Source organism: Entelurus aequoreus, linkage group LG10, assembly GCF_033978785.1.
Source record: "Entelurus aequoreus isolate RoL-2023_Sb linkage group LG10, RoL_Eaeq_v1.1, whole genome shotgun sequence".
NCBI classification, from domain to species: Eukaryota; Metazoa; Chordata; class Actinopteri; order Syngnathiformes; family Syngnathidae; genus Entelurus; species Entelurus aequoreus.
Genome location: NC_084740.1, coordinates 27,462,720 through 27,490,582, shown reverse-complemented (window position 1 = coordinate 27,490,582; position 27,863 = coordinate 27,462,720). Strand labels below are relative to the sequence as shown.

Below are 27,863 nucleotides of genomic sequence, written 5' to 3'. Positions count from 1 at the left end.
GCAAGATAGCCTTTTGTCCATCTAACTGATCTCAGAGCAGCTTTGTGAGCCAAGCTGCTTCCAGACCAGATGCGCGACGGTTAAGTGACGTATATCGGCCAGTCAGCTGTTCTCAGATCAGATCGCCGCGCTCTTGCAAGACGCCCCACCTCGGCTCCGCCTTTGATCTGTCGGCTGCTGTTTAAAGTTTATCTTGTGTTGAAAGCGAGCGGAGCGGCGAGCGACACCGCTTCGCAACACCCACACAGGACCGCTTCGGACCTTTATCTGGACCTGCTCGTTTGTAGCTAGCAGGTAAGAATTCTGATTGCTTTGTCAAAGCGTGCAAAGAAAACAAAAACAAAAAAACAATGAGCCATATTATGTTGAACAAGATGTAACATTAGCTTTGCAATGAATGAAGAGTTGACGTTAAAACGTTTTTGCACGTTTTAGAAATTCCTGCTTAATAGTGTTATTTTCATTATGTGTTTGTAATGTGTATCACGAGTCGAATATGGAATGCTTTTAGCTGCTGCATCCTCTTTCTTACAGATATTTTAGCTGTGCCTATATACATGCTTTATGTCAGTGGCTGTATATTTTAAGACAAAGCTTTGTGCAATTATTCGTTTTTCTGCTAACATTGTGCCTTTTTGCTCATTTTTTCACATGTTTGTTGTTTAAGTATATATATATATATATATATATATATATATATATATATATATATATATATATATATATATATATATATAATTTTAAAACATTTTTTAAATTTTTTTAAAATTTTATTTAAAAAAAAAAAAATTAAATTGTATTTTTTAAAAAAAATTTGGGGACACGTCTGTATGCCAGTAAAACCATCATCATCATCATCATCAAAATCCATCTAAAACATGATTAATTTTTGTCTCCTCCAGTTGCTAGCTAAAAAAGGCTCAATAAAATGGTCCAGATGAATCAACTCTCCCTTGTCATAACCGCACAGGTCATATTTTCAACTCTGGTAAGTTTTTCCCCTTCCAATTATTTTGAGTTTAACTGCTAGGTTTTGTGTTATTGTGATAAAAAAAAAAAAAAAAACGCACAGTGTGTATTTACCATACGAGGATATGACGAGGGTTGGGTGTCATGGCCAATTTCTCAAATCGATTTGATTTTGATTCATAAGGTATCATAAATGACTCATTTGTTACAAACTTGGACTTACTTAAAAGTTTAAACTAATGCTTTGTAAATCGATACTGCAAAATTTGAAATGTATCGATCCATAATCAAATATTTTACCCAGCCTTATACAAGAAGTAACATAACTAAAGTGGCACCTAATTTTTTTTGTACGACCCATTTTTTGCATATAATTCAGTTTTTGCCAAAAGTATACCGTATTTTCCGCACTATAAGGTGCACCGGATTATAAGGCGCACCTTCAATGAATGGCCTATTTTAAAGCTTTGTTCATATATAAGGCGCACCGCATTATAAGGCGCATAGAATAGACGCTACAGTAGAGGCTAGGGTTGCGAGACCTGTTGTGGCTCAATATTGGTCCATATATAAGCCTCACCGGATTATAAGGCGCACTGTCAGCTTTTGAGAAAATTGGAGGTTTTTAGGTGCGCCTTATAGTGCGGAATATACGGTATGTTGTTTTGGTTATCGAAGGGACAAAAAGTGCGCGTAACAAACTGGCATACATTCTGCGGAATCGAGTGCAGAGACAAAAAAAATCTCTTAAAACCTCCGTCTCTGTGCTTTTTAAAAATTACGACTGCAAAATAAACCAAGTAAAGTTGCACTTTGATAAAGAAGGTGAGAACACTATTGAATTCAAGAAGTACGAGAGTGGGGTCTGAGTGGCATCCCAGTCAAGAGTGATGTCAAAAAAATGTTAATCCTTTGTATGTATTTCACACTATTTTCTGCATGTATAACTACACTTAGGCCATGTCTACACTAAGGCGTTTAACCCCTTAAACAAATAATTATTTAGCCTAAGCCCCGTTTCAGCTACACTAAACCATCGTTTAAGGTTCCCCTCCTCAGACAAATTTTTACACGAGTAAGTCAGCCATGTAATTCTTGAATCTCCGGCACTTAGCTTTGTATGGACTCATTGATCGTTTACAAAGTGAGTTCGGAGAGGAAGTGACGCCAGAAAGACCACGCCCACAGTGGATTTGCATTATTTCTTATGTGGAAAAAATTGCTTCAGTTTTTGTACGATTCGGTCATCGTCGGACCTTTTGGAATGAAAACCAAGTTACAGCTGTGTGACACAGACGTTAGAGCTTTTGCACTTTTCATACATTATCTCTCAGATTCCTCTGTATTTTTGTTTTTTTTGGCGATGCGTGACTCTCTGCCCATGTGACAATCATGTAATGTCATCTCCTCAGTGCCAAACGTGGCCTCTTTAAAGCCTTACAATTATGATAATGATGTTGCAATGCAGGAATATCTTAACCGTCCTCCGCTCTTTCTTGCTCAGATTCCTGCGACAGGCGAGGAGGAGAGCAGGGAATGCAGGGAACAGGAGTACAAGGACCAGTTTGGGAATTGTAAAGCCTGCAAGCAATGCAATGCAGGACAGGAGCTATCAAAGGTTGGGAAAAATTCCTCCGTGTGTGTTTTTTCTCTCTCTCAGAAGCTTAAGTTAAAACATTTAGCATGGTTTATTTGGCAGAACACTCTTGTTCAAGCCACTTCCGTCAACAGCATTGCTCAGATTAGTGATGTTGATTAAAAAACAGGGGAAACATGCCGAGAGTGGACATGACTATTTAGAAGAGTATCTTATCCAGACAAGCATGGTTATTAATGACTTCCTCTCATTCATGCGCAGAGCAGCCAAGCCGTTATTAGCTTTAGTCTAAAAAGCCGACCTGTCTTTATTCAGTCACACCCATACTTTTAACCGGCTGAATGGCTTCCATTGTTTTTAACCTCCCTGGCACCCTCTCCCGCTCATTGTCTGTGCCGTTTGAAGCCGTGCCTAAGCTTGCCGCCTTCTGGGTTGGCGATAGTTTTTTTTTTTGAGTGCTTTGTATGAACAGGCCTCTCTCTCTGTGGTGTCAGCTCCGCTCAAGACTTTCCCTCCTTGTGTAGACAGTGATGGAAATGTGAGTAAACTATTACCCGCCAGCCACCATTTGCAAGACACACTGAAATATATATTCTAACAAATGAAAAAAAGGAATTTGACCACAATTCTTTGAATGTGATGATGGGGGAACTGGACAATAAGTAAAAAGACAGACCTCCCAGGAACAATCTTCCTATACATGTTTTGCCATCACAAACATCCGCTAAACATCAGCAAAATCAACCATTATTGCTAACCTATTTATTATGGGTTTATAAAGTGGTTAACTCGTGTCTTATTGCCTAATACCAAGTGGATGCATTGTTATGCAACATATAAGGTTTAATGAATACATTGGTGGAAATTTAAAATTGCACTTTATAAGTTAACCCGGCCGTATTGGCATGTGTTGCAATGTTAAGATTTCATCATTGATATATAAACTATCAGACTGCGTGGTCGGTAGTAGTGGGTTTCAGTAGGCCTTTAATCTACTTCTGCACAATTGGTAAACACTCAAAGGCGTACACCTATTGTTATGTGTTTTTGGCACCCTAGGAAATGGTTTATTAAGTGATTAGTAACTCGTCCCATTTAATTAATACAAAATAGTGAAACTTGGTAGAAAGCTGTTTATAACTGTTACCTAATGCTTTACAAATGGTTTATAAGATGTGATCACTTTATGGGGTGCCTTTATTGTAAAGTTGTATCTGTGAACCGCACGACTCCCTCATTAATGGTAAATAAAGTGATCAGTAGCGAGTTTGCTTATGCTTAATAAAGAGGTGATACATTTCTTATAGCCATATGATAACATTTAAATCAGTGTTTCTTAACATAGTCCATTGTTGGGCCGCCAGAAAATATCAGTTTCTCAACTGTGATCCGTATGGGCCGCAGCGGTACTCCGTTATAATACACTTTTCCACCACTTGTGGCAGTAATGACAATATCAAACCAAACACTAGAAGCCTGAAGCTAAAGTCATGGAGAAGTCTCTTAAGCGCAAAAAATAGGACTAAAGTGGTTAAGCTGTATTTTCATTTGCACTTAAATTTTATTCAAAATGTATTCAAGAAATATATATTTTTATTATTATTAATTTAGTTAGAATTGATTTATCTTAGCAGTGTGTGATTGTATGTATATTTATTTTTTTCCTTATACAGTACATTTGATTACGATATTTATTTTTGCAATCATGACCAAAGTCTTGATAATAATCTTTGTGATTAAAACTTGCTTTCATATCATTTCACAATGTTTGTCCTGTTAAACTGTAAGTAGGTTAGATATAATTATTAAATCTTATTATTAAATTAATATTCAGTGTTAATATTAGTGTTAAAGTAGTGGAAAAGATGGGCCCTGAGGTCAAAAAGGTTAAGAACCTCTGATTTAAGTAGTACTTAATTATTTACAAAGTGTTAATAACATCAATATGAACAATTCACAAACACTATCCTAAATGTAAAATGGTAATAATTAGGGCTGCAACAACTAGTCGATTAAATCGATTAAAATCAATTATAAAAATAGTTGGCGATTAATTTAGTCATCGATTCCTTGGATCTATGCTATGCGCAAAGACAATTTTTATTTTTATTTTTTTTATAAACCTTTATTAATAAACTGCAACATGTACAAACAGCTGACAAACAATAATCAAAATAAGTATGGTGCCAGTATGCTGGTTTTTATTCAATAAAATACTGGAAAGGATAGAAATGTAGTTTGTCTCTTTTATCCGATTATTAATCGATTAATCGAAGTATTAATTGACTGATTAATCGATTATCAAATTAATCGTTAGTTGCAGCCCTAGTAATAATACATTGCTATAAGCCATATAATACGATTAAATAATAAATAAGTGAAAATTAGCAGTAAGTATTAGCGTTACAAAGGGTTTGACAATAGTTAACACTTTATAAGAGTACCTTTAATGTAGTGTTACAATATGAATATACTTTTACTTCATTTAAATACATGTAACTTGAAACCTTATAGTCTTATCTTACAGCAAATGAAGGTAGAGAGACTGCAGCTAAGCTTTAAGAGCTGGTGAAAATAAATCTGACATCTGTTGCACACATGCACTGAAGCCCAGTTGCCTTTAATAATGCGACAGGCACACTCTTTGTAGAAACAGACGTTGCTAGCCTTCCTCTGCCAGCTTAACAGGCATAAATGCAGCTAGCACCCTGGGGTCTTCCAGGTTAATAATTGGCTGCCTCATTCCCTCTTGTGGAGGTAAGCAGGATGCCAGCTCACAGCGGAGTCCCCGAGAGAGAACGTTTCCCATGGAACAAGCTCTAGTAACCAAGACAATCCGGTCAAATTCAAACATGACTGCTTGAGAGGGAAGCAGACTTTTGGATTCCCTGCGTGCAGCTGCCATAGAGACCCCAAAGGAATGTGCTCCCGTTAGCAATAGAGGTTTGCCTCTGGACGCTGCACTGAGGCGGGCTGACAAACATCAATTAGCCCCTGCACTTTAACTGTAACAAAAAAAAAAACCCACGCACAGGAGGCAACATCCATTATAACCTTTTATTTATTTATTTAGTTAAAATCATCCTCTCTCTTTTTTGTGTGATGTGTCAAGCATGAAAAAGAGGGTGTGGATTGCCTTTTGGTGCAGGCTGGGAAAGCGCATTACTTTGATGTGTCAACATCTTGTACTATGCAAGACTCTTAAGAAAGTCCTCCGTTAGGGAAAGGAACTTGAGAGCACATATAAAATGGAATATTCTCATCAGGCTTAGCGCTGTTACGAACATTGTGTTCAGAATGGCTTCATTACCCGATCAGATGACTGATCCCCCCTTGTGATTCCTCTCTAATCTCACAAATATCTCTGTGTGAACATGCTTCAGTCTGGGCTCCCCTCTTGCCACACCCCCAACCCTTTTTGCACCACTATTATTGGCTGACTCAACCAAACCAGTACATGAGACTGACACTATAAGGACCAAAGACGCATTGCAAATTTGTTGTGGTCCCATATGGGACAGTAAAGAACATCTGCTTAAAGTAAGGACTTGATTGGGCAGCTTTCGTCAGATATTATGTGACGTAACTCAAATATTCCAAACCAAAATATATTCTATTTTTCCCAGCTAAGATTTTACAAAAAGTCTCTAAAATATACTATCTAAGAGTGTCACTGTCACACATGTTGGGAGGGAGCGAGCAGAGAAGAGAGACATTACTTCAAACGCATTTTGTCTTAATATTTGTAAATTCTGCATTCTTCATTTTAACACTGGTCTGTGTCTTTGGGTCTGTGTAGAGCTCAAGTAAACCGAACCACACCAGAGTTCAAGTGCCAGCTTGTTTTGTTTTTGATTTGCATCATTGTTTACTTTAACCAAACCAAACATAAGTTTGAACGCAACCAGTCAGAGATGGACTAGATTCCTTAGCCTATCCCTGAATCTTGACTGATGAATAAAACCACATACATATATCCATTTTCTTCTGCTTGCGAACGAGATTTCTCTACAGAATCTCCTCTCTGGTCAACAAAAGCACCTTGAAGATTCTAGCGGGAACTCTCGTTCAACCCTTTTTTGATTACGCTTGTACCTCCTGGTACCCTAGCACCTCCAAAACCCTAAAATCTAGACTCCAAACATCCCAGAACAAGCTAGTCACGTTACTTTTAGACCTCCACCCCAGATCACACCTCACTCCAACCCACTTCTCCAAAGTGGGCTGGCTCAGGGTGGAGGACAGAGTAAAACAACTTGCACTGAGCCTAGTCTATAAAATCTGCTACACCTCCCTGATACCGAAGTACATGTCAAACTACTAAATGGCCGCTATAACCACAACACCAGGGGGAGTTCCACAAACCACGTTAAACCCAGATTCCGATCTAACAAAGGTCTAAACTCATTCTCCTTCTATGCCACATCAATATGGAATGCACTCCCAACAGGTGTAAAAGAAAGTGCATCTCTATCCTCCTTCAAAACCGCACTAAAACAACACCTCCAGGCAACTTCAACCCTTGAGTAACACCCTCCCCCTTCCACATCCCACCTCCCTGGATTGTAAATAACCAAATGTAAATAATCAAATGTATTTCTAATGTATATACTTGTTCTTATGCTATCTGAACTCACTATGTTCTCTGCTCGCTGTACATATCCTACCAAGTCAGACCTACCGGTACACTGTTTCAATGCCCATTTCTCTGATGATGCAATTGTTGATGACTGAAGTGCTGTTATCAACCAAACCCTCCACATCCCACCCCCCGGATTGTAAATAATGTAAATAATTAAATGTATATACTCTGATGATTAACTTGTGTGATGACTGTATTATGATGATAGTGTATATTTCTACCATGAATTGATTACGTGGACCGACTTAAACAAGTTGAAAAACTTATTCCACAAACCGTTCCAACAAAGGTGTTGTACGGAATATGTACTGAACTGTGCAATCTTCTAATAAAAGTTTCAATCAATCAATCAATGTCCGGGTCCAGGTCGCAATTGGCAACAGTCTCAGTAGGGAAGCCCAGACTTCCAGCCACCTCTTCTAGTTCTACTGGGGAGACTCCAAGGCATTCCCAGGCCAGTTGCAAGACATAATCCCTCCAGTGCTCCTTAGGTCTACGCTGTGGTGTCCTCTCGGCTGGGTATGTCCTCCTAGCTGGGCATGCCCGTAACACCTCACCAGGGAGGCGTCCAGGAGGGCTGTGTCCCTCTGGATGACTTCTGATCACTACCCAACGCTTTAAACCTGAGGTGAGAGTAGGAACGTAGATCAATAAATCGAGAGCTTTGGTTTACCACAATGGTCTAGTACCTTGACCACATTACTGCAGACACTTTGACAGCGTGGCTCGATTGGTAGAGCGGCCGTGCAAGCAACCTGACGGTTCTTGGTTCGATCCCCGGCTTCCGCTATCCTAGTCATTCTGTTGTGTCCTTGAGCAAGACACTTCACGCTTGCTCCTGATGGGTCGGGTTTGCAGGGCAGCTCCCATTGTCAGTGTGTGAATGAGTGAATGTGGAAATAGTGTCAAAGTGCTTTGAGCACCTTGAAGATAGAAAAGCGCTATACAAAGATAACCCATTTACCATTTATAACTCAAATGGTGCAATCCATCCTTTTCCGGCTGAGAACCAGGGTTTCAGATTTGGAAGTGCTGGGTTTGTTTCACACTCAGCAAAAGGTCACAGCTTGATGAGGTAACAACGACCACTATCATCCGTAAATAACAGAGATGAGACCCTAAGACCCCCAAACAACAGAAATTCTGTCCATGAAAAATGTGAACAGAAGTGCAGCTTGCAGCTTATTGAAGGCCGAAGTTCACCGGGAAAAGGTTTGACTTACTGTTGGCAATGTGAACAAGGCTGTACAAAGACCGACTACTACTGGAGCACATCCCACAGGACAGCACAAGGGCAAACTCCCATCCACCCTTCAGTACTCACGCAAGGGTGCAGAGCTGGTCCAGCGTTCCACGACCCGGACGAAAACCTGTAGTCGAAGTTCGACTAACAGTTGTATGTTTCTCTCCAAAACTCTGAATACACTTTCCCAGAAAAGCTGAGAAAAGTGATTCCTCTGTAGTTAGAACATAACCTGCAGTCACCCTTCTTGAAAAGAAACTATTATTATATGTTCAAACCTTTGTTGGAACGTTTTGTGGAAGGCAGTTTTCTGTGACTCCAGTGCACAGAGCAAGGTCTTTAAAGGCATGCTTTAAGGAACTTGACCCAATCAAACACCTTTGCAATTAACGAGAATATATTGTATCAGGGTCAATAGTCCAATGTCCTAAAACGTGTGTCCATTTGGTGTGGGTAGTTTTATAATCATGTATTATTTTGCATTGTTTCTCCTGACCTTTTCATGTATTATCATACAGTCTTGTACCTGATTGTTCACGTACAGTGCACAGTGTCATTTTTGCTAAGCTTTGTTAGCTGGTCAGTGATGATGACTCCTTGTGATGTTCAGCACTGTTCAGCAGAGAAGCAGAAGATAACTCAATTTTCTTTTTCTTTTTGTGCACTGGTTCGTGTCAGCCCCCCATTCTGTCATTGGGTGACCCCGTAGCTGCCACTTCTGCCACATAGCAAGGCATGAATCCTTAGCAGGGCCTCAACTTAATGTGGCAGTGGGCCATGAGTGAGGAAACTGCTGTGTCTAGCTCCTCTGCATCCCCTGCCTGGTCAAGTTGTCTTTCCACTCCTTATCACTCATCAACCAGCCGTTCTTTTCTTCCTGGACAACGAGGCCTTAAAAGGAGAGGTCATAACAACAGCTGCAATAGCTAAGGCCAGGCTTGACTCAAGCGTTGAGTATCAAGCTCTCATGTGTTTGACTCCGGACGACGGAATTCCTCATCCTCTGCACCGACTCCTCTGTGCCATCGCTGTCACATCTTTGCCTCGAAAATCCCTTTTCATTTCTCGCCAGTCTGCTTTCCCACCATCACCACCCTCCCATTCCACACAGTCTTGTGCCCACATTCCTGCAGGACTGCATGCCCAGGCAGTGAAATGGGACACGGGCGAAGAGAGAAGGGAAGAGCTCTTTGAAGCTGACCTTCACTTTAATGATATATGAGCGCCTCCTTCCCTGTGTGTGTTGTCAAAGCTTGACATTGGAACACTGGAATACAGTAGGGCAGCTGTCAATGTATGAGCTCACCTCCCTAACTTGTACAGTTGGCATGTAAATGGACATTTTGCCAACTCATTCAGACAAAACAATGTGCAGCCTGTCAGACTTTTATGTGCCCGATTGAAAGCAAGATCAGACCACTTACTTAACTGTAAAGTCAGATTACACTGATCTTATCCCTTAGGACAGTGGTGTTCAAAGTCTAACCCAAGGGTCATTTTTTCATTCTCTACCCTTTTGTTGTGGGGCAGACTATCTCGTACATGCACATGCATCCTCCACTGTTGCCATTTCTAATACAAATTAGCATATAGTTTGAACTTATATCTGTCAGTAGATTCCATATGGAAGCGATAAAAACTACAACATGGCTGGCGGGGAAAAGACACAGTCGAAGTGGAGGCACGTAAAGAAGACCGCCTACAAAATGGCGCATCCTGAGAAGTGAAAGCGACTTGAAGACCGTCTGTAAAACATAATCCATTCAAGATTTTGACCAAAGAACCACCCTTACATCTAGACCACAAGGAAATGCTTTAAATGGAACAAAAAAATCATAATATGACCCCTTGAACTGATAACATTTTAGCCTCTCAAGCTCCTTCATAATATTTTGGTAAGGGTCATATTCTTTTTCATTCCAGCAAAAAACAAGCTGATCTTAGCAATTGGCCCCCATGCATCACTTTGGGCAGGCCTGCTTTGTAGTTTGAAAAAAGCACAACATTGCTGGTATTATTGTGTTATACTATTGCTAGTTGCAGAGAAAAAGTGTTTTCGTCCGCACTATCGTGCCAACCATGTTTGTCAAGTTTTTGCACAACATATCTTGCCATCTGGCTGCGTTCAGGTGAGCACGTCCTCCAAAGACGCTTGAGCATAATCAGATCGGTCACACAGGAGAAGGAAGCTGTGCTATTTAGGTGCAGACAAAAAGTTTGTATTCACTCTCCCATACATCCCTATAGTGTAAACTGCCTCCTTATTGAAGTGGTTCCTTTGCTTGCTGGCCTCTCAAGCAACCGGGACACCCAGTGGGTCTCTGCCTGCAGGGCGAGCCTCACAAACACGCAGCAATAAACGCGCTATAATACAACAGTGGGTGTCCCTCAGGGCCTTTATCATTCAAATGTGTGGCCTTTCTGGGTCCTACAGCGGAAGGCCGCCCTTTCAGTTTGGAGAGAGTCAGGGAGATTATTGCCAGTGTAAGATGGACTCTCCAAAGAGGTCTGCCATTGTTCTCCTCTGATCCCACGAGCCAAGATCAGTCTTTAATTCCACACCCTTGGTAGTCACACACATTCAAGCCCTCTTTTTCTGCAGCTGCACCAAATCTCCCCACTCTTATCCGCTGTATTTTGTCTTTTAATCCCTCCAGGAATGTGGCTTTGGTTACGGAGAGGATGCACGGTGTGTGCCGTGTCGGACCAGTCGCTTCAAGGAAGACCACAGCCTCCAGAAGTGTAAACCCTGTCTGGACTGCGGAGTCATCAACCGCTTCCAGAAGAGCAACTGTTCCACTACCAGCAATGCTGTGTGTGGCGAGTGCCTTCCAGGGTGAGAGGGCGAACATGTTTCATCATCATATTTTTTTTCAATGTTTAGGATTGGGGGGTAAGGAATACATACACAACACTCACGCTTGTCTCATTTTCATGACCACTTTCACTGTCAACAGATTCTACAGGAAGACAAAACTAAGTGGCTTCAAAGACATGGAGTGTATACCTTGTGGAGACTCGCCGCCTCTGTATGAGCCTCACTGTAAGCACATTTCCTAGCTTCTCAACACTCTAAGATGTTTAAACACAACCAGTTTCTACTACTATGACAATACCTGCCATACAAAAAAGATGCAAGCAGGTCAAGCAAGACTCAATTATCTTCTCCGAGCTAATGATTCCAGGTTTGCACATCAAACAAAAAAGGCGAGTCAACATTTATTATACCTCTGGAAATAGTGTGACTTCCTTTTTGTGGAGGACGTGGCAGCTGTTTCCGAAGAGGCTATTTGGCAGCCTTTGCTTCAGGGCAGTCCTGGCCAGGTTTAGCGCCTATGTGTTAAATAAATTGAGACGGCTCTGGGATATCACACAATCCCCCCAGAAAATGAATGATTTCATCTTTGTGTGCTTTTCATTGCAACATTGATGTTTGCCTTGGCTTTCCTCTGTGGGCTTAATGGTCCAGCTATGCAGCTTCCAATGGTGATACTGGAGGAAGGCCTGCGAAACAAAACAGCCATTGTCTAAGGACATAGCTGGTAGTTAGCTCCTACAGGGACTCTGAATGGAGCTTCCCCAAAGCCTTGCTCCCTCGGTCTGAGTGTTATCTTGAGGAGGGTGATGAAAAGCGAAAGGGTAGATTATTCTAATAGGCCTCATTGGCCTGAGGCCGCATTGCAGCTGTGCAAGGGAGGCAGTCACCCTCTGGCGTGGACTGTAAATCTTAAAGCAGCCCTTTTCTTTCTCCTTGCTTTCCCCAGTGACTTTTTTAGGCCAAGTAAAAACAAGATTGTGTTTTATGGAGTCTTCTAATGGGTTTCATCTGCTGGAGGTTTTCACTGTCACGGTAGAGCAGAGCATACAAACTCATACATTGTTCTTATCAGACCTGCTTGCATCCAGCTTGTGTGTATTGTTGGATTTATGCAACCGCCGAATGGTAGCTTCTGTTGCAGTCTTAAAAATGGACAATGTAAATTCATGTATTTTCAGTTTTATAATGTGAAATATGACAGAGCAAACTGAATTCAACATAGCTGCAGCTTCTGTGTGACCTCTTGAGCAAACTACCTTACATCCCGACCAAAAACCTGAACAATCCATCATCAAATCCATTAAGTTAAATCAATTCCAAGATTCAATCGCGGCAGCTTCAGAGATGCCATAAAACCTGACACACTGGAGAGCATTCCTTGCTGCAGTGCCTAACAGCAATCCAAGCCACGGCCTCTAATTTTCAAAAACATGTTTACCAGTCGCTAACGTGTCAGTGCTTGATATTGCCATCAACATTTCAAAACGCTACGCCTATCAACACCAAGAAAACACTTTGGCGTGATCTTATTTGAACAGGACATATTTTCAAATTTGCTTTCACCTTTACAAACACGACTCATAAAAGTTAAGCATTTTTATGCAGCTCAACTTCTCTTAGCTGAGATTACGTTCTTCTCAAGACCATAAAATAGCTGCAACTGGGATAGGTTGATTGGCAACACTAAATTGGCCCTAGTTTGTGAATGTGAGTGTGGATCTCATTTGCTTGAAGATGTGATTAATCAACAATTAATTTTCTGTCGACATGTCCTTCCGAATGTTTTTACAGATTGTGCAGGAGTTTTAGGCACTTTTAATCGGGGGGGGGGGGGGGGGGGGGGGGGCAAATATTATTGGCTTCTTTTTTATTGGCCCTCGACTTAAAGTAAAAATAAAATCAATGCATAATTACTGATATATAATTAGATATTACAGTAATTTGCTTTGTTAACAATAACACAAAGCCAACATGCCTATGTTTTTGTTAAGATACTGTAGCTTTGCATATATTAGCCAATATTGGATTGGTTTTAGCATCTTTAATGTAAAAAATGTTAGGGGTGTCCCGATCCGATATCGATATCAGTCCGTGAAGTAACAATATCGAATGATATCGGTTTATATGCTGTCCTGTAGGGCTGCACAATTAATCGACATATGAATCGCCATTGAGGTTTTGATTTGTGTGATAATGTAACTGCCATATGAGTGACAGACATGTTTGCCAATCAGAATTGTTGAGCCTCGCTTTTCTTCGTCTCTCGCTTCAAACAGGGAAAAAGAGGTCTCACTCATTGCATCGCTCTCGGAAAAAGAGGTCTCACTCATTGCATCGCTCTCAGCACCTGAGTGCGTTTATTTTACAGTAGAATTAACTGAACGCAGTGAGCCCTCTTTTAGTCATCCACAATCGTTGTTTTGATGGGCGGAGAGCGAGACTGCCAGCTTTATACACACAGGAAGCACGGACAGGGAGATTTGTGACTCGCTAGTTAAGCAAAGTAACAAATATTAGGAGGTAAACAATATCATTACATAGCCAAATGTCCCGTAGGATGGGCAACATGAGACCATCAACAGGGACAAACGAGCAAGAATGCTGTGATGGCAAAAAAAAAAAACCTGACCTAGTTTTTCTAACTGGAAAAATATGCACTTTAAGATGTTCAATATTTATTTGAGTTACATTTTTGCTTACAGAAATGATAGTCAATTTTATTTTATTGGTTTATTTATTTAGGATAAGAGAGTTATTAAACTTCCAATTACAGTTCAATGGTATATAATTCTACAGTAATGAGAAATAAAAGTTTATGTCCCTTTAAATGGTGACTTGCTTTATTATTATTTACATTACATTATAAACTATGTATAGTTTTTATTGGTTATTTCTTCAGTTTACCAGCATGATGTAAACAAAAGCTCTGAGTCTGTCTGCATAAAGCCAAATATTTTTTTAAAGTAAATTATTGCATATGTTCTTACGTGTGGCACCTTGAGACAAGAATATGTTGATTCAGTCTAAAAGTAACGTGTCTTCCTTCACTCGCTATTTTCGCAGTTTTATGCTATTTGTGATTTTGAAAAGAAAAATCGCAATTAAGTTTTTCCTCAAAATCGTGCAGCCTTACTTTCCTGTGCCATGTGCGCAAATAATATTGTTGATGTAGATGCCCATATATGCTGTAGAAATTTACTTTAAAAAACTGAAATACTTCTCTTGTTGCATTATTTGTGTTTACAGCTTAAGTCCATTCAAGTAAATACATTGGTTAGTGTTTTTCTTACCTAAAAATGTTCTCCGAGTAATTTCACTTGATAAAGCCTCTTCTAACATTCTGCACTACAAAATAACAAAAGTATGTGTGTACTATGATTCGCGCTGATATTGTATCGGATCAAAAATCGAGGGACACTCCTACATAATGGATCCTCTGGGGACTGCGTGGCGAAGTTGGGAGAGTGGCAGAGCCAGCAATCTGAGGGTTACTGGTTCAATCCCCACCTTCTACCATCCTAGTCATGTCCGTTGTGTCCTTGAGCAAGACACTTCACCCTTGCTCCTGATGGGCCTGGTTAGCGCCGTGCATGGCAGCTCCTGCCATCAGTGTGTGAATGTGTGTGTGTGAATGGGTGAATGTGGAAATAGTGTCAAAGCGCTTTGAGATCCTTAAAAAAGGTAGAAAAGCGCTATACAAGTACAACCCATTTACCATCTTTGGAAAAAAAACATTTGGACTTGGCTAAATTACAAAATGATAAATTCCTGGGGCCGTATTTATCAAGCGTCTTAGAGTGCCATTTTACACTTAAGTCCTGAGAATTTGCGAAATTTAGTCCTACTCTCAAACTTAAGAATAAAAGCTATTTATCAACTTTCTTAAGTCTAAGAATCACTCCTACTCTCCACGATATTTAAGAGACCTTCAGAGGTGTCCCAAGTGGTTAGGAGTTGCCAGCAGGGGATGGCACTGAGGCGAGAGAGACGTGGCTGAACGTTCAGGGAGCGGAAGGATGTCCTGGCTTTGTTTGATGACGAGCAGCTGATCAAACGGTTTCGTTTAGACAGAGTGGGTATTATTTTTGTCACAGATTTAATGATATTCGATTCCATGTTGATTTCTGCATGTGGCTGCAGTGGGCTAGTATATATAGAGCCACCCACACCAGTTTCAAATTAGTTGCCTAATTAATGAACTGGAAAGAAAATGTTATGACAGTAGCGTATGTGTGTGTGTGGCCCTTTAATAGGTGACAGCATGTGAGGTGAGTGACGTCAGTGAGTGTGTGGGCGATAGAAGAGAGGGAGCGGTAGCGTGAGTGCGGGCGGGGACTAGTTTGTTTTGTGTTGGATTGGCTGTGTGCAAGCAATCAATAAAGCAAGATTTGCAACTAATGGCCGGACTCATCATTCACCCTAAAGTCGTCCGCTGTGGAGACCCACGGGTAAAGTGAAGGGTGTTGCCCCGAGCATACATCGGCCCTGGAGAAGTGTCTCCCCTGCGCTCTTCGACTACGGTCTGGGAGCAGGAAAGGTGCAACAAAAAGGAAACATTTATTTTTGATTCATTGCCAATATTGTTTGTTTGTTTTGTATTATTTTGTAGTTTATTGTCAAAATATACACTCCCATTGTCCACTGAAATATTTCTAAGATATTTATTTATTCTTAGACAACGGATTTCCTTCCGTGATTGGTCATTTCTATGGACACAGAAATGACATCACCTAAAATTCCGTTTACCGCACATAGTAATGTCGTAATTCAGCTCTGAGTGTGACACTTAAGATTCAGTCCTACACTTCGCTGAAAGTGTGAGTAAGACGCTTGATAACTAACTTTTAAGTGCAGCTTTCAGCGAAGAATTTCTTTACTCTTAAGTCAACTCTTAGCAGACTTCTTAGGAGTAATTCTAAGAAGCTTGATAAATACGGCCCCAGAAATGCTCCTCGTGTTCAAGACTTGTCTTTATGACCATGTTAACCAAGTCCAATCTAGTTCCTTCTACATGAGAAATGACCCCGTTGTAAAGCGAGAGCTCCGCAGTCATCTTTTTGAGTTCAGGGTCGCTCACTTCTGCTGGGAGTGATGTGTTTCAAGTGTTTGCAAAGGCACAAATCAAAGTCCCAGGCGGGAGACAGAGGGGGAGTCCATATGGAAGACTGTGCTTTATGTGTAGATACTATCAGCAGGTGAGCGCTCTTCAATGGACCGGTGTTTATTTGCTGCAGCTGCTTGGCTTCTGATAACAGACCGCCTTTTGTGCCGTGAGAGCAGATGATGTTCTTCCTGGAGGGGTTAGATTTAACCTGGACAATAGCCACTTCAAACACATTTGTCAAATAAAGACCAATGATGCCTGTCTACAAAGGACATCCTGGCGTAACTATATTTGTAATGATCAGCTCAGCTGGAGTATTACAGAATATCACATCATTGTCTTGTTTGTGATTGAATGTTCCTGTGTACAAGGTACTGCTGTTTTTTTTTGGTTTTTTTAGGCAACTAAAACTGTTCATGAGCAGGAAGTATGATTTGAAATTGCCTTCTCTGCAGCCTGCAAAGTTCTGAATGGTTTAAACTTTGTTTTTATGGGGAATGTTGAAACACCCTTATCCCCTATGTGGCTGAATAACCACACTACCCAAGGTTGGAGCACTGTTTACATTGCGTAACACAATGTGTGCCTACTGGTGCATGCTCCTTGAAGACTTTCTCACGTTCTTTTCATCTGCCTCTGCCTCTCCTAATTGATTTCAGCCTTACGCACTGGCAGCTGATCAGCTTTCTCTTGTGGAAAATACTTAACATTTAAGCAGGAATTCTTTAATAAAAAAACATATATACTGGTAATTACTGGAAATGATGGTAGAAACGCAGCAAAAGACACCCATTGTTCTCTAGTCCCATCCCGGTCACTCAGCCCCTCTACTCTGTCTCTCGCTCTCAACCCAACCAGTCGCGCCACCGTCTCCCCACCGAGCCTGAGTTGTGTTTGAGTTTTTTTCTTAGGGTGTCCGATACAACTTTTTTACTTCCGATACGATACAGATATTGGAGCCTTGAGTATTAGCTAATACCAATATTGATCCGATACGATATCAGCAGGAACATACTTTTTATTATTTTGTAATGTGGAACGTTAAAAAAAGGTATGGGGAAAAATACCTAACCTATTTATTATTACCTACTCAGTGGCCTAGTGGTTAGAGTGTCCGCCCTGAGATCGGTAGATTGTAAGTTCAAACCCCGGCCGGGTCATACCAAAGACTATAAAAATGGGACCCATTACCTCCCTGCTTGGCACTCAGCATCAAGGGTTGGAATTGGGGGTTAAATCACCAAAAATGATTCCCGGGCGCGGCCACCGCTGCTGCCCACTGCTCCCCTCACCTCCCAGGGGGTGAACAAGGGGATGGGTCAAATGCAGAGGACACATTTCACCACACGTAGTGTGTGTGTGACAATCATTGGTACTTTAACTTAACTTAACTTAATTAACTGTCTGGAATTGACGTATGATGTCTTTGAGTTAAAGTTATCAATCAAAGTTTTCTTATATAGCCCTAAATCACAAGTGTCTCAAAGGGCTGCACAAGCCACAACGACAGTGGAGTGTTAATTGTCTTTAGCGACACTTAGTGGCCAAAATAATATGCTAATGCCAAGGACGCATACACAGCCACCCACCTGCCCCCTCTTGGACGCTCTGATCACAACCTTGTTCATCTTCTGCCACATTACATCCCTGTGGTGAAAAAACAGCTACCACAAAGTAGAAGTGTGATGAAGTGGGCAGAGGAGGCAAGTGAGCAGTTGAGGGACTGTTTTGACACCACAGACTGGGATGTACTCTGCAGTCCCAGTCCATCACAGTAAATATAAACTTCTGTGTGGAAAACACTGTGCCCTCCAAGATGGTCCGGTGTTTCCCCAACAATAAACCCTGGGTCACCACTGAGCTGAAGGCCCTACTAAATGAGAAGGAAAGGGCTTTCACCTCAGTAAACAAAGAGGAGCTGAGGAGAGTCCAGCGGGATCTTCAATATAAGATCAGGAGGTGTAAGAAAGACTAGTGTGGACCAGCCTGAAACCGTTTTCAGGTCATGGAAGATGTGGAAGTGGTCACTAGGCTTCTAGCGACCAAGAGTGGGCCAACAAACAATGTTTTTTTCAACAGGTTTGACACTGGCCCCACTGCAACCCCTTCGCATCCACACCACACCTGCCTCAACCGTTTACACCTCAGCATGGTCCACACCTTCCTAACAAACCCCTCTCAGTCAGCCCAGTTCACCACACCCAGCCATCACCCACCCAACACTCCATTAGTCTGAATCAAGTGAGGAGGGAGTTGGGAAGGAACAAGGTCAGGAAGGCTACAAGCCCAGATGGCATCAGTTCTAGGCTACTGCGGACCAGTTAACTGTTGTGGTCCATTACATTTTTAACTTGAGCCTTAGCCTGGAAAAAGTCTCTACACTCTAGAAGAGCTCCTGTGTGGTTCCAATCCCTAAAACACCTTATCCTAAGGAGCCAAACCACTTCAGACCTGTTGCCCTGACCTCCCACCTAGTGAAGACCATGGAGTGGATTATCCTCAACCACCTACGCACGCAGACAGCATTCTAGTTTGCTTAATGTCAAGGCATCGAGATGGATGATGCTATCATCTACCTGCTGCATCGGGCCCTCGCCCACCTGGAGACTGCAAGAAGTACGGTGAGAGTCATGTTTTTTCACTTCTCCAGTGCTTACAACACTATCCAGCCGGCACTGCTGCTGGTGAAACTGGAAGAGGCGGGAGTGGACCATCACCTGACTGCATGGATCATTAACACCTGGCTGCGTGACTGTTCTTCAGGTGTGGTAGTTTGCAGCATTGGGGCTCCCCAAGGGACGGTGCTGTCACCTTACCTGTTCACGCTCTATATCTCAGACTTCAGGTCTTTTCTACCCACAGCCATAAGACTTAATAACGCACTTATATGATTACTGTGATGTTTTTTTTTGCGGTGTGCAATATCGACGTTAGTGTTTTTTGTTTGTGAAGTAAGTTGAATGATGTGGACACGTTTGTTACTGGATACTTTCTAATACACTTCTGACTTTGAGACTTTGCATCTGTGGGTAATTTGGAACTAAAATTATTTGATACTTGTTTTACTGAAAAATGTGCTGTTTTACATTGTGACACTGTTCAATTAAAGCAGTGCTTCTCAATTATTTTCTGTTACGCCCCCCCTTGGAAGAAGAAAATATTTTGCGCCCACTCACTCTCCACTGTGACTATAAATAGTATAATTTGTCTGTAATATTGTTGTAACTCTACCTCTGCATAACATTGTAAGCCTATTAACATTAAAAGAAACTACACAATAGTGATTTGTCTCCCACCGTGGTTACAGTGAAGTCAAGTGCTACATACGCTTCATCAAAAATCTTGTTCCCCGAGGTCACACCGCGCCCCACCCCACTATTTGAGAAGTACTGAATTAAAGACACATATTAGTAAGTCTAGCTTGTGTACTATTGCTGTTGTGTAGTTAGCTGTTATACAGCGGGTCCTAGTAGACTATAGCCTACCACGATTACCTTTTGTAAATAACTTCACAAGAAAAGACCAACATTATGTACTTGCCGGAGGGCATTTAACTGTTAACTGGATGTCCAGATTTGCACAAATAAACACGTTGCTTGTATTGAGAGCTTATATCCAAGATTTTAGAAGCAAGCCGATATCATTCGAAACTTGTTTTTCTTTGCCGATATCAATATTGGACCGGGACAGCCCAAGTTTTTCCTTTCCTCTGTCGCCAAGTGATTGCTCATGTGGAGTTCAGTTGGTTCTTTTTAAGGTATGCGCATTGTGATTCTACACATGCTGCCTTGAGATAACTTCTGATGTGAATTGGTGCCATGTACTCCCAAGAACTGTACATCTTCTGCAGTGGGCATGTATTTGTTGGTCTTTTTCTTTTGTCAGAGTTACACATTTGGGGGGAGAAATATCAAAACACAAATGTCCACTGCTTTGTGAGGATGAACTGTTCTTTGCTTGCTTTACTATAGGCTCCAAACCCTGGTACATAGTTTATTTACAGGAACACACTATGTCAACAGATGGTTACATTTTACAAATTGCTACATGTACATTTTTTTATGACCCCCACCAAATGTAGTGTTAAGCCTGTATTTAACAACACTCATACGCCTGAATGACTGAATGAAACTAATGCTGCACTGAGATTGACTGAAGGGATAATTAAATGTTACCAAAGACATTTCTTGTCAAACATCAGTGCCAGTCCATAAGCAAGATGAAAACCTTGTGTTCTTTTTATTTGTTGGAACTTGCATTGTGAGGCCTGGAGGCATGAAGAGAAATTGTGCGCATTGTGACAACACACACAGACTTGTCTCACTGATTACTGTCTGTTGATGTGATACACCGGTGGAGTTGAATCATCAGTCGCTCTTTGTAGATGGAACAATAAACCGTGCTCTGTTTTGTGTGTGTGTGTGTGCGTGTAGGCAGCGGGCGAGTGAACCTGGTGCCGCTGCCTTCGGTAGTGACCAGTCCTCGCGACATAGCGTTGGCAGCGGTCATCTGCAGCGCCCTGGCTACGGTGCTGCTGGCCCTGCTGGTGCTGTGCGTCATCTACTGCAAGAGGCAGCTGCTGGAGAAGAAGCACAGCGGTGAGTCACACTGAGATTTATTTCAGTACTGGAGCATTTTAGGTGGGTGGGAACTACACAGTATGGGGGTGGGGGGTAAAGTACTGACTTTTATTTTCCTCAGCGGCATCTCTGAGGACCCAGGACTGTCCGAGCGGTGGCGCCGAGCTGTCATACCTGGACCCACGTTGGCTCCATGACATCCCTCAGAGACCCTGCTGCCAGTGTCATTTAGGCCAAGGACACACCTGTGGTATGCTAATCAGAAATTATATACGCTCACCAACACAATATTAAGACATTGTGCCAGCATTTAGGACTTCAACATATCACATGACCTCATTACCTTGTTTCCGTGTGCTCCTCAGGCTCAGTCCACCTGATCCCATCGTTGTGCAGTAAGGACAGTCTGGACCAAGCACCATTTGAGTCTGACACCGGTCTCAGCGACAGGTGAGCCACCAATACGCCTCACATGGAGAAATAAAACCAAATCCCCACACATCGAGGAAATACAACTTTTTTCATTGCTTTGACTACCTTTCTTCCCTGATTGGTTGGGGGAAATCACATGGTTCTTACAAAGTGAGGCATGTGATGTAGATTTTGAAATGACAAAAAATTGCGCTTGTTAGGGTAGTTAAGAGTATACATAAAGAATAGCAGTTGCCAGCTAGTGTGGCTGAGGGCTTCAAACAAGTCCACAAAACCTCACTGGATGAGAGTTAAGTTGAGCAGTGCTAGCCAATGAGCTGAAAGCCAGAGGCTCTCAAACTCATTGTCCAGCACAGCGTTTAAGGTGTATGGGAAGTGAGACTTACTCCAGCTATGTGGAAGCACTGCTTAAATTAATCAACAGGCTCAACCAGGAAATATGACCAAGTATACATACGTAACCCTACAGTTTACCGGTTATGAGGATATAAAACAAATACAAATTCTAATTAGGATTTCAAATCAGGGTGTGTGTGAAACATTTTTTTATGAGTTCCTGACATCATTGTTTTGTACGGATAAATAACCAAACAAATATCTGGTCCCCAATGGTATCTAAATTTAGGGGGGCCGTGAAAAAAATTATGTCGACAAAAAACAATGGAGAATCAGTGTGTGACATAAACATAGATAAAATATGTGAAGTTGGTAGAGTGGCCGTGCCAGCAATCGGAGGGTTGCTGGTTACTGGGGTTCAATCCCCACCTTCTACCAGCCTAGTCACGTCCGTTGTGTCCTTGGGCAAGACACTTCACCCTTGCTCCTGATGGGTGCTGGTTAGCGCCTTGCATGGCAGCTCCCGCCATCAGTGTGTGAATGTGTGTGTGAATGTGGAAATACTGTCAAAGCGCTTTGAGTACCTTGAAGGTAGAAAAGCGCTATACAAGTACAACCCATTTATCATTTATTTAATTATAGGGTGGAAGTTGAAAACATTTGTTTAAGGATTGGTTTGTTTATGAAGCTTGATGTGGTTTCTGTTATTTTAGGAGAGTTCATTGACAGTCATGATTTAGTTAATTTAATTATAGTACTGGGTAAAATGTTTATATTCAAGGCCAAAAACAGATATTCACTTAGTATTACTTTCTTTAAAACATTTATTCAGTATTTTTTAACTTTAGAAAGTTACATGGTTGAAAACGATAATGATGCCAAAAAACATAAAAAAAGATGGGAAGTCCTTAAAGGCTTATTTTGAAAATGTAATTATGTTTATCTGTTGTTGTGTTCCCTAATTTGAGTGACCTGGACATAATCTGAACTGTACAAAAATGCTTATTTTGAAAATTTAATTTTGTTTATAAATTATATGCAATCTGTTGTGTTCCCTAATTTTTCAGTGTACATGAATGAAGGTGTGAGTTGCTGAGCCCGACTTGGACATTATCTGGACTGGACCTGGTTTTAAAAACCCTTTAAACAAATCTAATTTCATTGACAACCTGGTCTGGTGAAGATAAGGTCCTTTTAAAAAAAATAAAATAAAATAAGATAAATAAATAAAAAACATTTTGTTGGATAAAAAAGAAAGTAAAACAATATAAAAACAATAATATAAAAAAAATAGTAATTAATGAAAATGTTAGTGGACCAGCAGCACACACAATCATGTGTGTTTAAAGGCCTACTGAAACCCACTACTACCGACCACGCAGTCTGATAGTTTATATATCAATGATGAAATCTTAACATTGCAACACATGCCAATACGGCCGGGTTAACTTATAAAGTGACGTTTAAAACTTCCCGGGAAATATCCGGCTGAAACGTCGCGGTATGACGTATGCGCGTGACGAAGTCAGAGTAACGGAAGTTATGGTACCCGTAGAATCCTATACAAAAAGCTCTGTTTTCATTTCATAATTCCACAGTATTCTGGACATCTTTTGCAATTTGTTTAATGAACAATGAAGGCTGCAAAGAAGACAGTTGTAGGTGGGATCGGTGTATTAGCAGCGGACTACAGCAACACAACCAGGAGGACTTTGTTGGAGAGCAGCCGCGCTAGCCGCGCTAGCCGCCGACCTCACCTTGACTTCCTACGTCTCCGGGCCGCCAAACGCATCGGGTGAAGTCCTTCGTCCTTCTGCCGATCGCTGGAACGCAGGTGAGCACGGGTGTTGATGAGTAGATGAGGGCTGGCTGGCGTAGGTGGAGAGCTAATGTTTTTAGCATAGCTCTGTGAGGTCCCGTTGCTAAGTTAGCTTCAATGGCGTCGTTAGCACAGCATTGTTAACCTTCGCCAGCCTGGAAAGCATTAACCGTGTATTTACATGTCCTCGGTTTAATAGTATTGTTGATTTTCTATCTATCCTTCCAGTCAGGGGTTTATTTTTTTGTTTCTATATGCTATCACGTTAGCGCGTAGCTAAAGCATTTCTCCGATGTATTGTCGTGGAGATAAAAGGCACCGAATGTCCATTTCGCGTTCTCGACTCTCATTTTCAAGAGGATATAGTATCCGAGGTGGTTTAAAATACAAATCCGTGATCCACAATAAAAAAAGGAGAGTGTGGAATCCAATGAGCCAGCTTGTACCTAAGTTACGGTCAGAGCGAAAAAAGATACGTCCATCACTGTCTCCTCGCTCAAATTAATGGGGTAATCATCACTTTCTCGGTCCGAATCTCTCTCGCTCCATTGTAAACAATGGGGAATTGTGAGGAATACTAGCTCCTGTGACGTCACGCTACTTCCGGTACAGGCAAGGCTTTTTTTTACGTAAAAATTTGCGAACTTTATCGTCGATTTTCTCTACTAAATCCTTTCAACAAAAATATGGCAATATCGCGAAATGATCAAGTATGACACATAGAATGGATCTGCTATTCCCGTTTAAATAAATAAAAATCATTTCAGTAGGCCTTGAAATTCAGGGACTGTGTACCTTGCAGACTGTGTTGTCTTTGTTGTGGGAACCAGAATATTGGTAGCAGAAAGAAACAACCCCTTTTGTGTGAGTGGGTGTGGATGAGTGTGAATGGGGGAGGGAGGTTTTCTGGTTTGATGCACTAATTGAAAGTGTATCATGTGTTTTTTTTTATGTTGATTTAATTTAAAAAACAAACAAAAATAAAATAAAATAAAATAATATATATATATAATTACATAGGAAAAGTAAATATGCCTCAAGGCTGCACACTCGCATTACTGGGAACTCTTTCAGATGAAGAACAAACAGGCAATAAAGACAGACAGTATGAAGGTCACATGGGACAGAATTAAATAGGTAATACATCTTTAAATAATTACTTAAATGTGTCATTCATTATAATTGGAATAAAATACAAAAATGTGTTATTAAATGTAATTTTTTTGGTGTTAATTTAATGTAACATACAATTAATAATTTAATCAGTTTATTTTTTTAACTGTTAAATGTATATTTTATTATTAATTTAATTAGTTAACTAATTATTGATTTTATGATTTAATAATTTTACGAGTTACTATTTCATGATTTATATATTTATTTCATGATATAATAAATTATTTAATGAATATGTGCGTCAGCGCTTCATGAATTAATTTTATTCATCAAACTCACCTACCAAAGTCAGTGGGCGGGGCTAACACAAATCTAGTTTAATGATTGCTCTGGTCTGCAGCCTGGAACTATATATACTCATACTTTGAGATTTGATGGATGATATTTAAACCTTGCGGAGTATGTGGAAGCAATAAGTGTTTAACATGTAGCAGTTAAAGTAGAGGAATTTATTGACATTGTCTGAGTAATTTCCATACTTTCAGACAAAGTTAATGACCAATACTCCTCCGCTTCTCTGTCAAAGAGCTCCACAGACAAGTTGAAGTGCCGGGTAACCAATCAAGTGTTAGTACCCGCCTACTGACCTTGACAGCCGATTTTGACGGATAAAATACATTCATAAAGTGCTGACACACATTTATTAAATAAATAAATCATGAAATAATTAAATACTGGAATAATTACGGTAAATGTACTATTACATGAAATAAATAAATGACACATTTACGTATTCAATTCCAAATATAATGAATTGACACAATTAAGTAATTATTTAAAGATTCATTCATTTATTTAATTTTTTCCCATTCGACCTTCCATACACGTGTGGATGCGAACCAGATTCATGCAGATAATCACAGCCTTTTTTTCCTCACTCACTAGAAATTTGGAGCAGGAAGACGAGCTGGCACCATTGCAGCCAGGAGAACATTCAACATACGCGGAAGCCGTCTCGGAGACTTTCAGGTTGGAACCAGAACATGCTGGAGGAGCAGCGGTCGAATGCGGAGAAAGTGACGAAACAGAGGCAAGAGAGAAGCAGCCGTCGTCCCCTTAAAGGGTGAGGTGACCTTTAGCTGGCTTTGGCAAGAACAAGTATGATTTATGGATGGATGGCATTATGAGTGTCTCCAGTTTGATATGATTTGCTGCAGAGCAAACTGCTGAAAGATATGAGTGACTGAGTGCTAAAGATGGATGATGCATCAAAATTTAGTCACACGTTTGATTTTTCTGACTAAAAAGTGAACACATTACTTTACAACAGCCATATGACGTCGCAAAGGCATTCATGAAACCATCCACCAGCCCAGATTCATAATGGTGCCTCCCATCAGTTCTGCCATAATAATTAACCAGGACGTAGCATGCTAACTAACAAAAAGACAATCAGCTTCATGTTAGAGAAGTTGTGCAAAATGTACTAAAACACTGAACAGTAGGACATTCAAAAGTTTAGAGGAGACCAAATTAAGTTTACCTGCAAAGGTTATAGTTCATAAAAATATCCCCACCAGACCCTAATTTGTGTGTCGTGTATATGGTCATTACTTCATTTGTATAACAACATGAGTATGACATCGCTTGGCTTGCAAAGTGACAGTGTGCATGAAGGGCAGCTGGTAAAGAGAAAGAAGAGATGACAGTCTTTGATGTATGCGAGCAGAGCTCAGCTATGTTACTAATCAGCGCCTGATGGCCTTCCTCTTCCTGCTCTCACTCCAGGACAACACACATTTCTCTGGCTCGTTTACCAGCCTGGACTCTACAGCAGCAGCGGCCAGATCCCCTTTCACACACCCTCCTTTGCTGTAACCCTCCCTCCCGTGTGGTCCCTTTGAAATCCCCGCAGCTGACCCCCAGACCTTCTCTGGTCAAAAAGGGTCCAAACAAAGTACACACGCAAACAAGAAACACGGCCGCGATAGAGGGGACACAACACACAGACTACACGCACGATGTGAACTCTCTGGCCCAGCAAGGTGAAAGTGAATGAAGTTCAAACATGGAGGTCTGTATTGACTCGACCATCCCTGCTCTGCTCTGTCCTGCATGGTGACGCAAAGACGAAACAACAGCGTGCCTTGTGACCTTGCTGTGTGTGTGTCAAGGATGCACACTGAAGACAATCTGAAAATGGCGTATAAAGACAACGAGGAATGTTCAAGTGGCTTGTAGATAATGTAAAATAGTAAAGTAACTGCATATTTTTGTAACATAAACATGACTGATAATGTGTTGCGCTTTTCTGCCACTTGTAGCGTTGATGGTCACGTCAATGCAAACGCACCTGATTTACACTTTTGTTAATAAACCACTTGAACAAGTGAAAATACTCTCCAGTGTTCTGCTTTATTTTCATCTGTTTCTCATTTTATAAACGGATTATTAGAGCATGAAAAAAGACAATTCATCACATTAGATTTTTTTTGGAGCTGTGACTTCACACGACATCTATTTTATCAAATGTTTGACACCTTTAGTAACCGCTCCTAGCCGGTCCAAAAACATGTGGGGCTTAGCCAGGGGTCAAATGTCGCAGGAAGTACAAGGAGCTGCTAACGACTGTGTGAATGTGTTAAGACTGACCATTTTGTGCGTATAGCTAAAGAGCAAACCTGACCTAGCATCATGCGCTTGCATCACGTGACGGTTGCTAGGGGACAGTCAGTGGGGGTTCTAAAACGGGAAAATTACAGATTTTAGTCCACATATTCCGAGAAGCCCTTGCAAATGTCCAAAGTTGTATTGATTGCGGCCATAATGTGCACCTTTTCAGCTCTCAGAGTCCATGATGAACGTCTCAAAGTTCGGCTGGAGCTCCGACACCAGCGCGTCCACAAAGTCCTCCATGGTGGGCCGACGCTGCAGCATACCTGCAACACAGCACACACACACATAAGCAGAAGGATCCCTATGAAATGCACATGTCAATTGCCTACTGTTGAGTATGGTAGTTTTGGCTTTAGTGTCATTAACTGGCGGGACTGCGAGTACAGTCCTAACCTAGACCCTGTCCTACTCGAACCTGGCCTGCAGTCAAGAATTTTTAAAAATCTTAGGTTTTGACAGGTCTTCTTTATTCTATCCGGCATAATCTTTTTTCTAACTAGACCTATTACTTATTCAATTTAATACTATTGT

General features: G+C 41.1%; 2 protein-coding genes across 5 annotated transcripts in view; one reads left to right on the top strand and one right to left on the bottom strand.

Moving 5' to 3' along the window:
• The first annotated feature begins 186 nt into the window (after positions 1-186).
• LOC133658425 (tumor necrosis factor receptor superfamily member 19-like) lies at positions 187-27,065 on the top strand. The gene is made up of 10 exons (XM_062060468.1): positions 187-294; positions 903-988; positions 2,474-2,587; positions 11,109-11,287; positions 11,409-11,494; positions 20,807-20,971; positions 21,075-21,203; positions 21,319-21,403; positions 25,602-25,779; positions 26,445-27,065. The coding sequence occupies exons 2-9, from the start codon at positions 929-931 to the stop codon at positions 25,774-25,776; spliced, it is 993 nt and encodes a 330-aa protein (XP_061916452.1). The 5' UTR covers positions 187-294; positions 903-928; the 3' UTR covers positions 25,777-25,779; positions 26,445-27,065.
• Positions 27,060-27,863, bottom strand: part of LOC133658424 (mitochondrial intermediate peptidase-like) — a 42,800-nt gene continuing 41,996 nt past the window's right edge. For 3 of the 4 annotated variants that reach the window (XM_062060463.1, XM_062060465.1, XM_062060467.1), the window contains one exon: positions 27,060-27,595. In XM_062060463.1, the coding sequence (XP_061916447.1) occupies positions 27,495-27,595 (101 nt within the window). In that variant the 3' untranslated portion in view covers positions 27,060-27,494. The remainder of the gene's footprint in view (positions 27,596-27,863) is intronic. The other variant, XM_062060464.1, reaches the window with a different exon arrangement.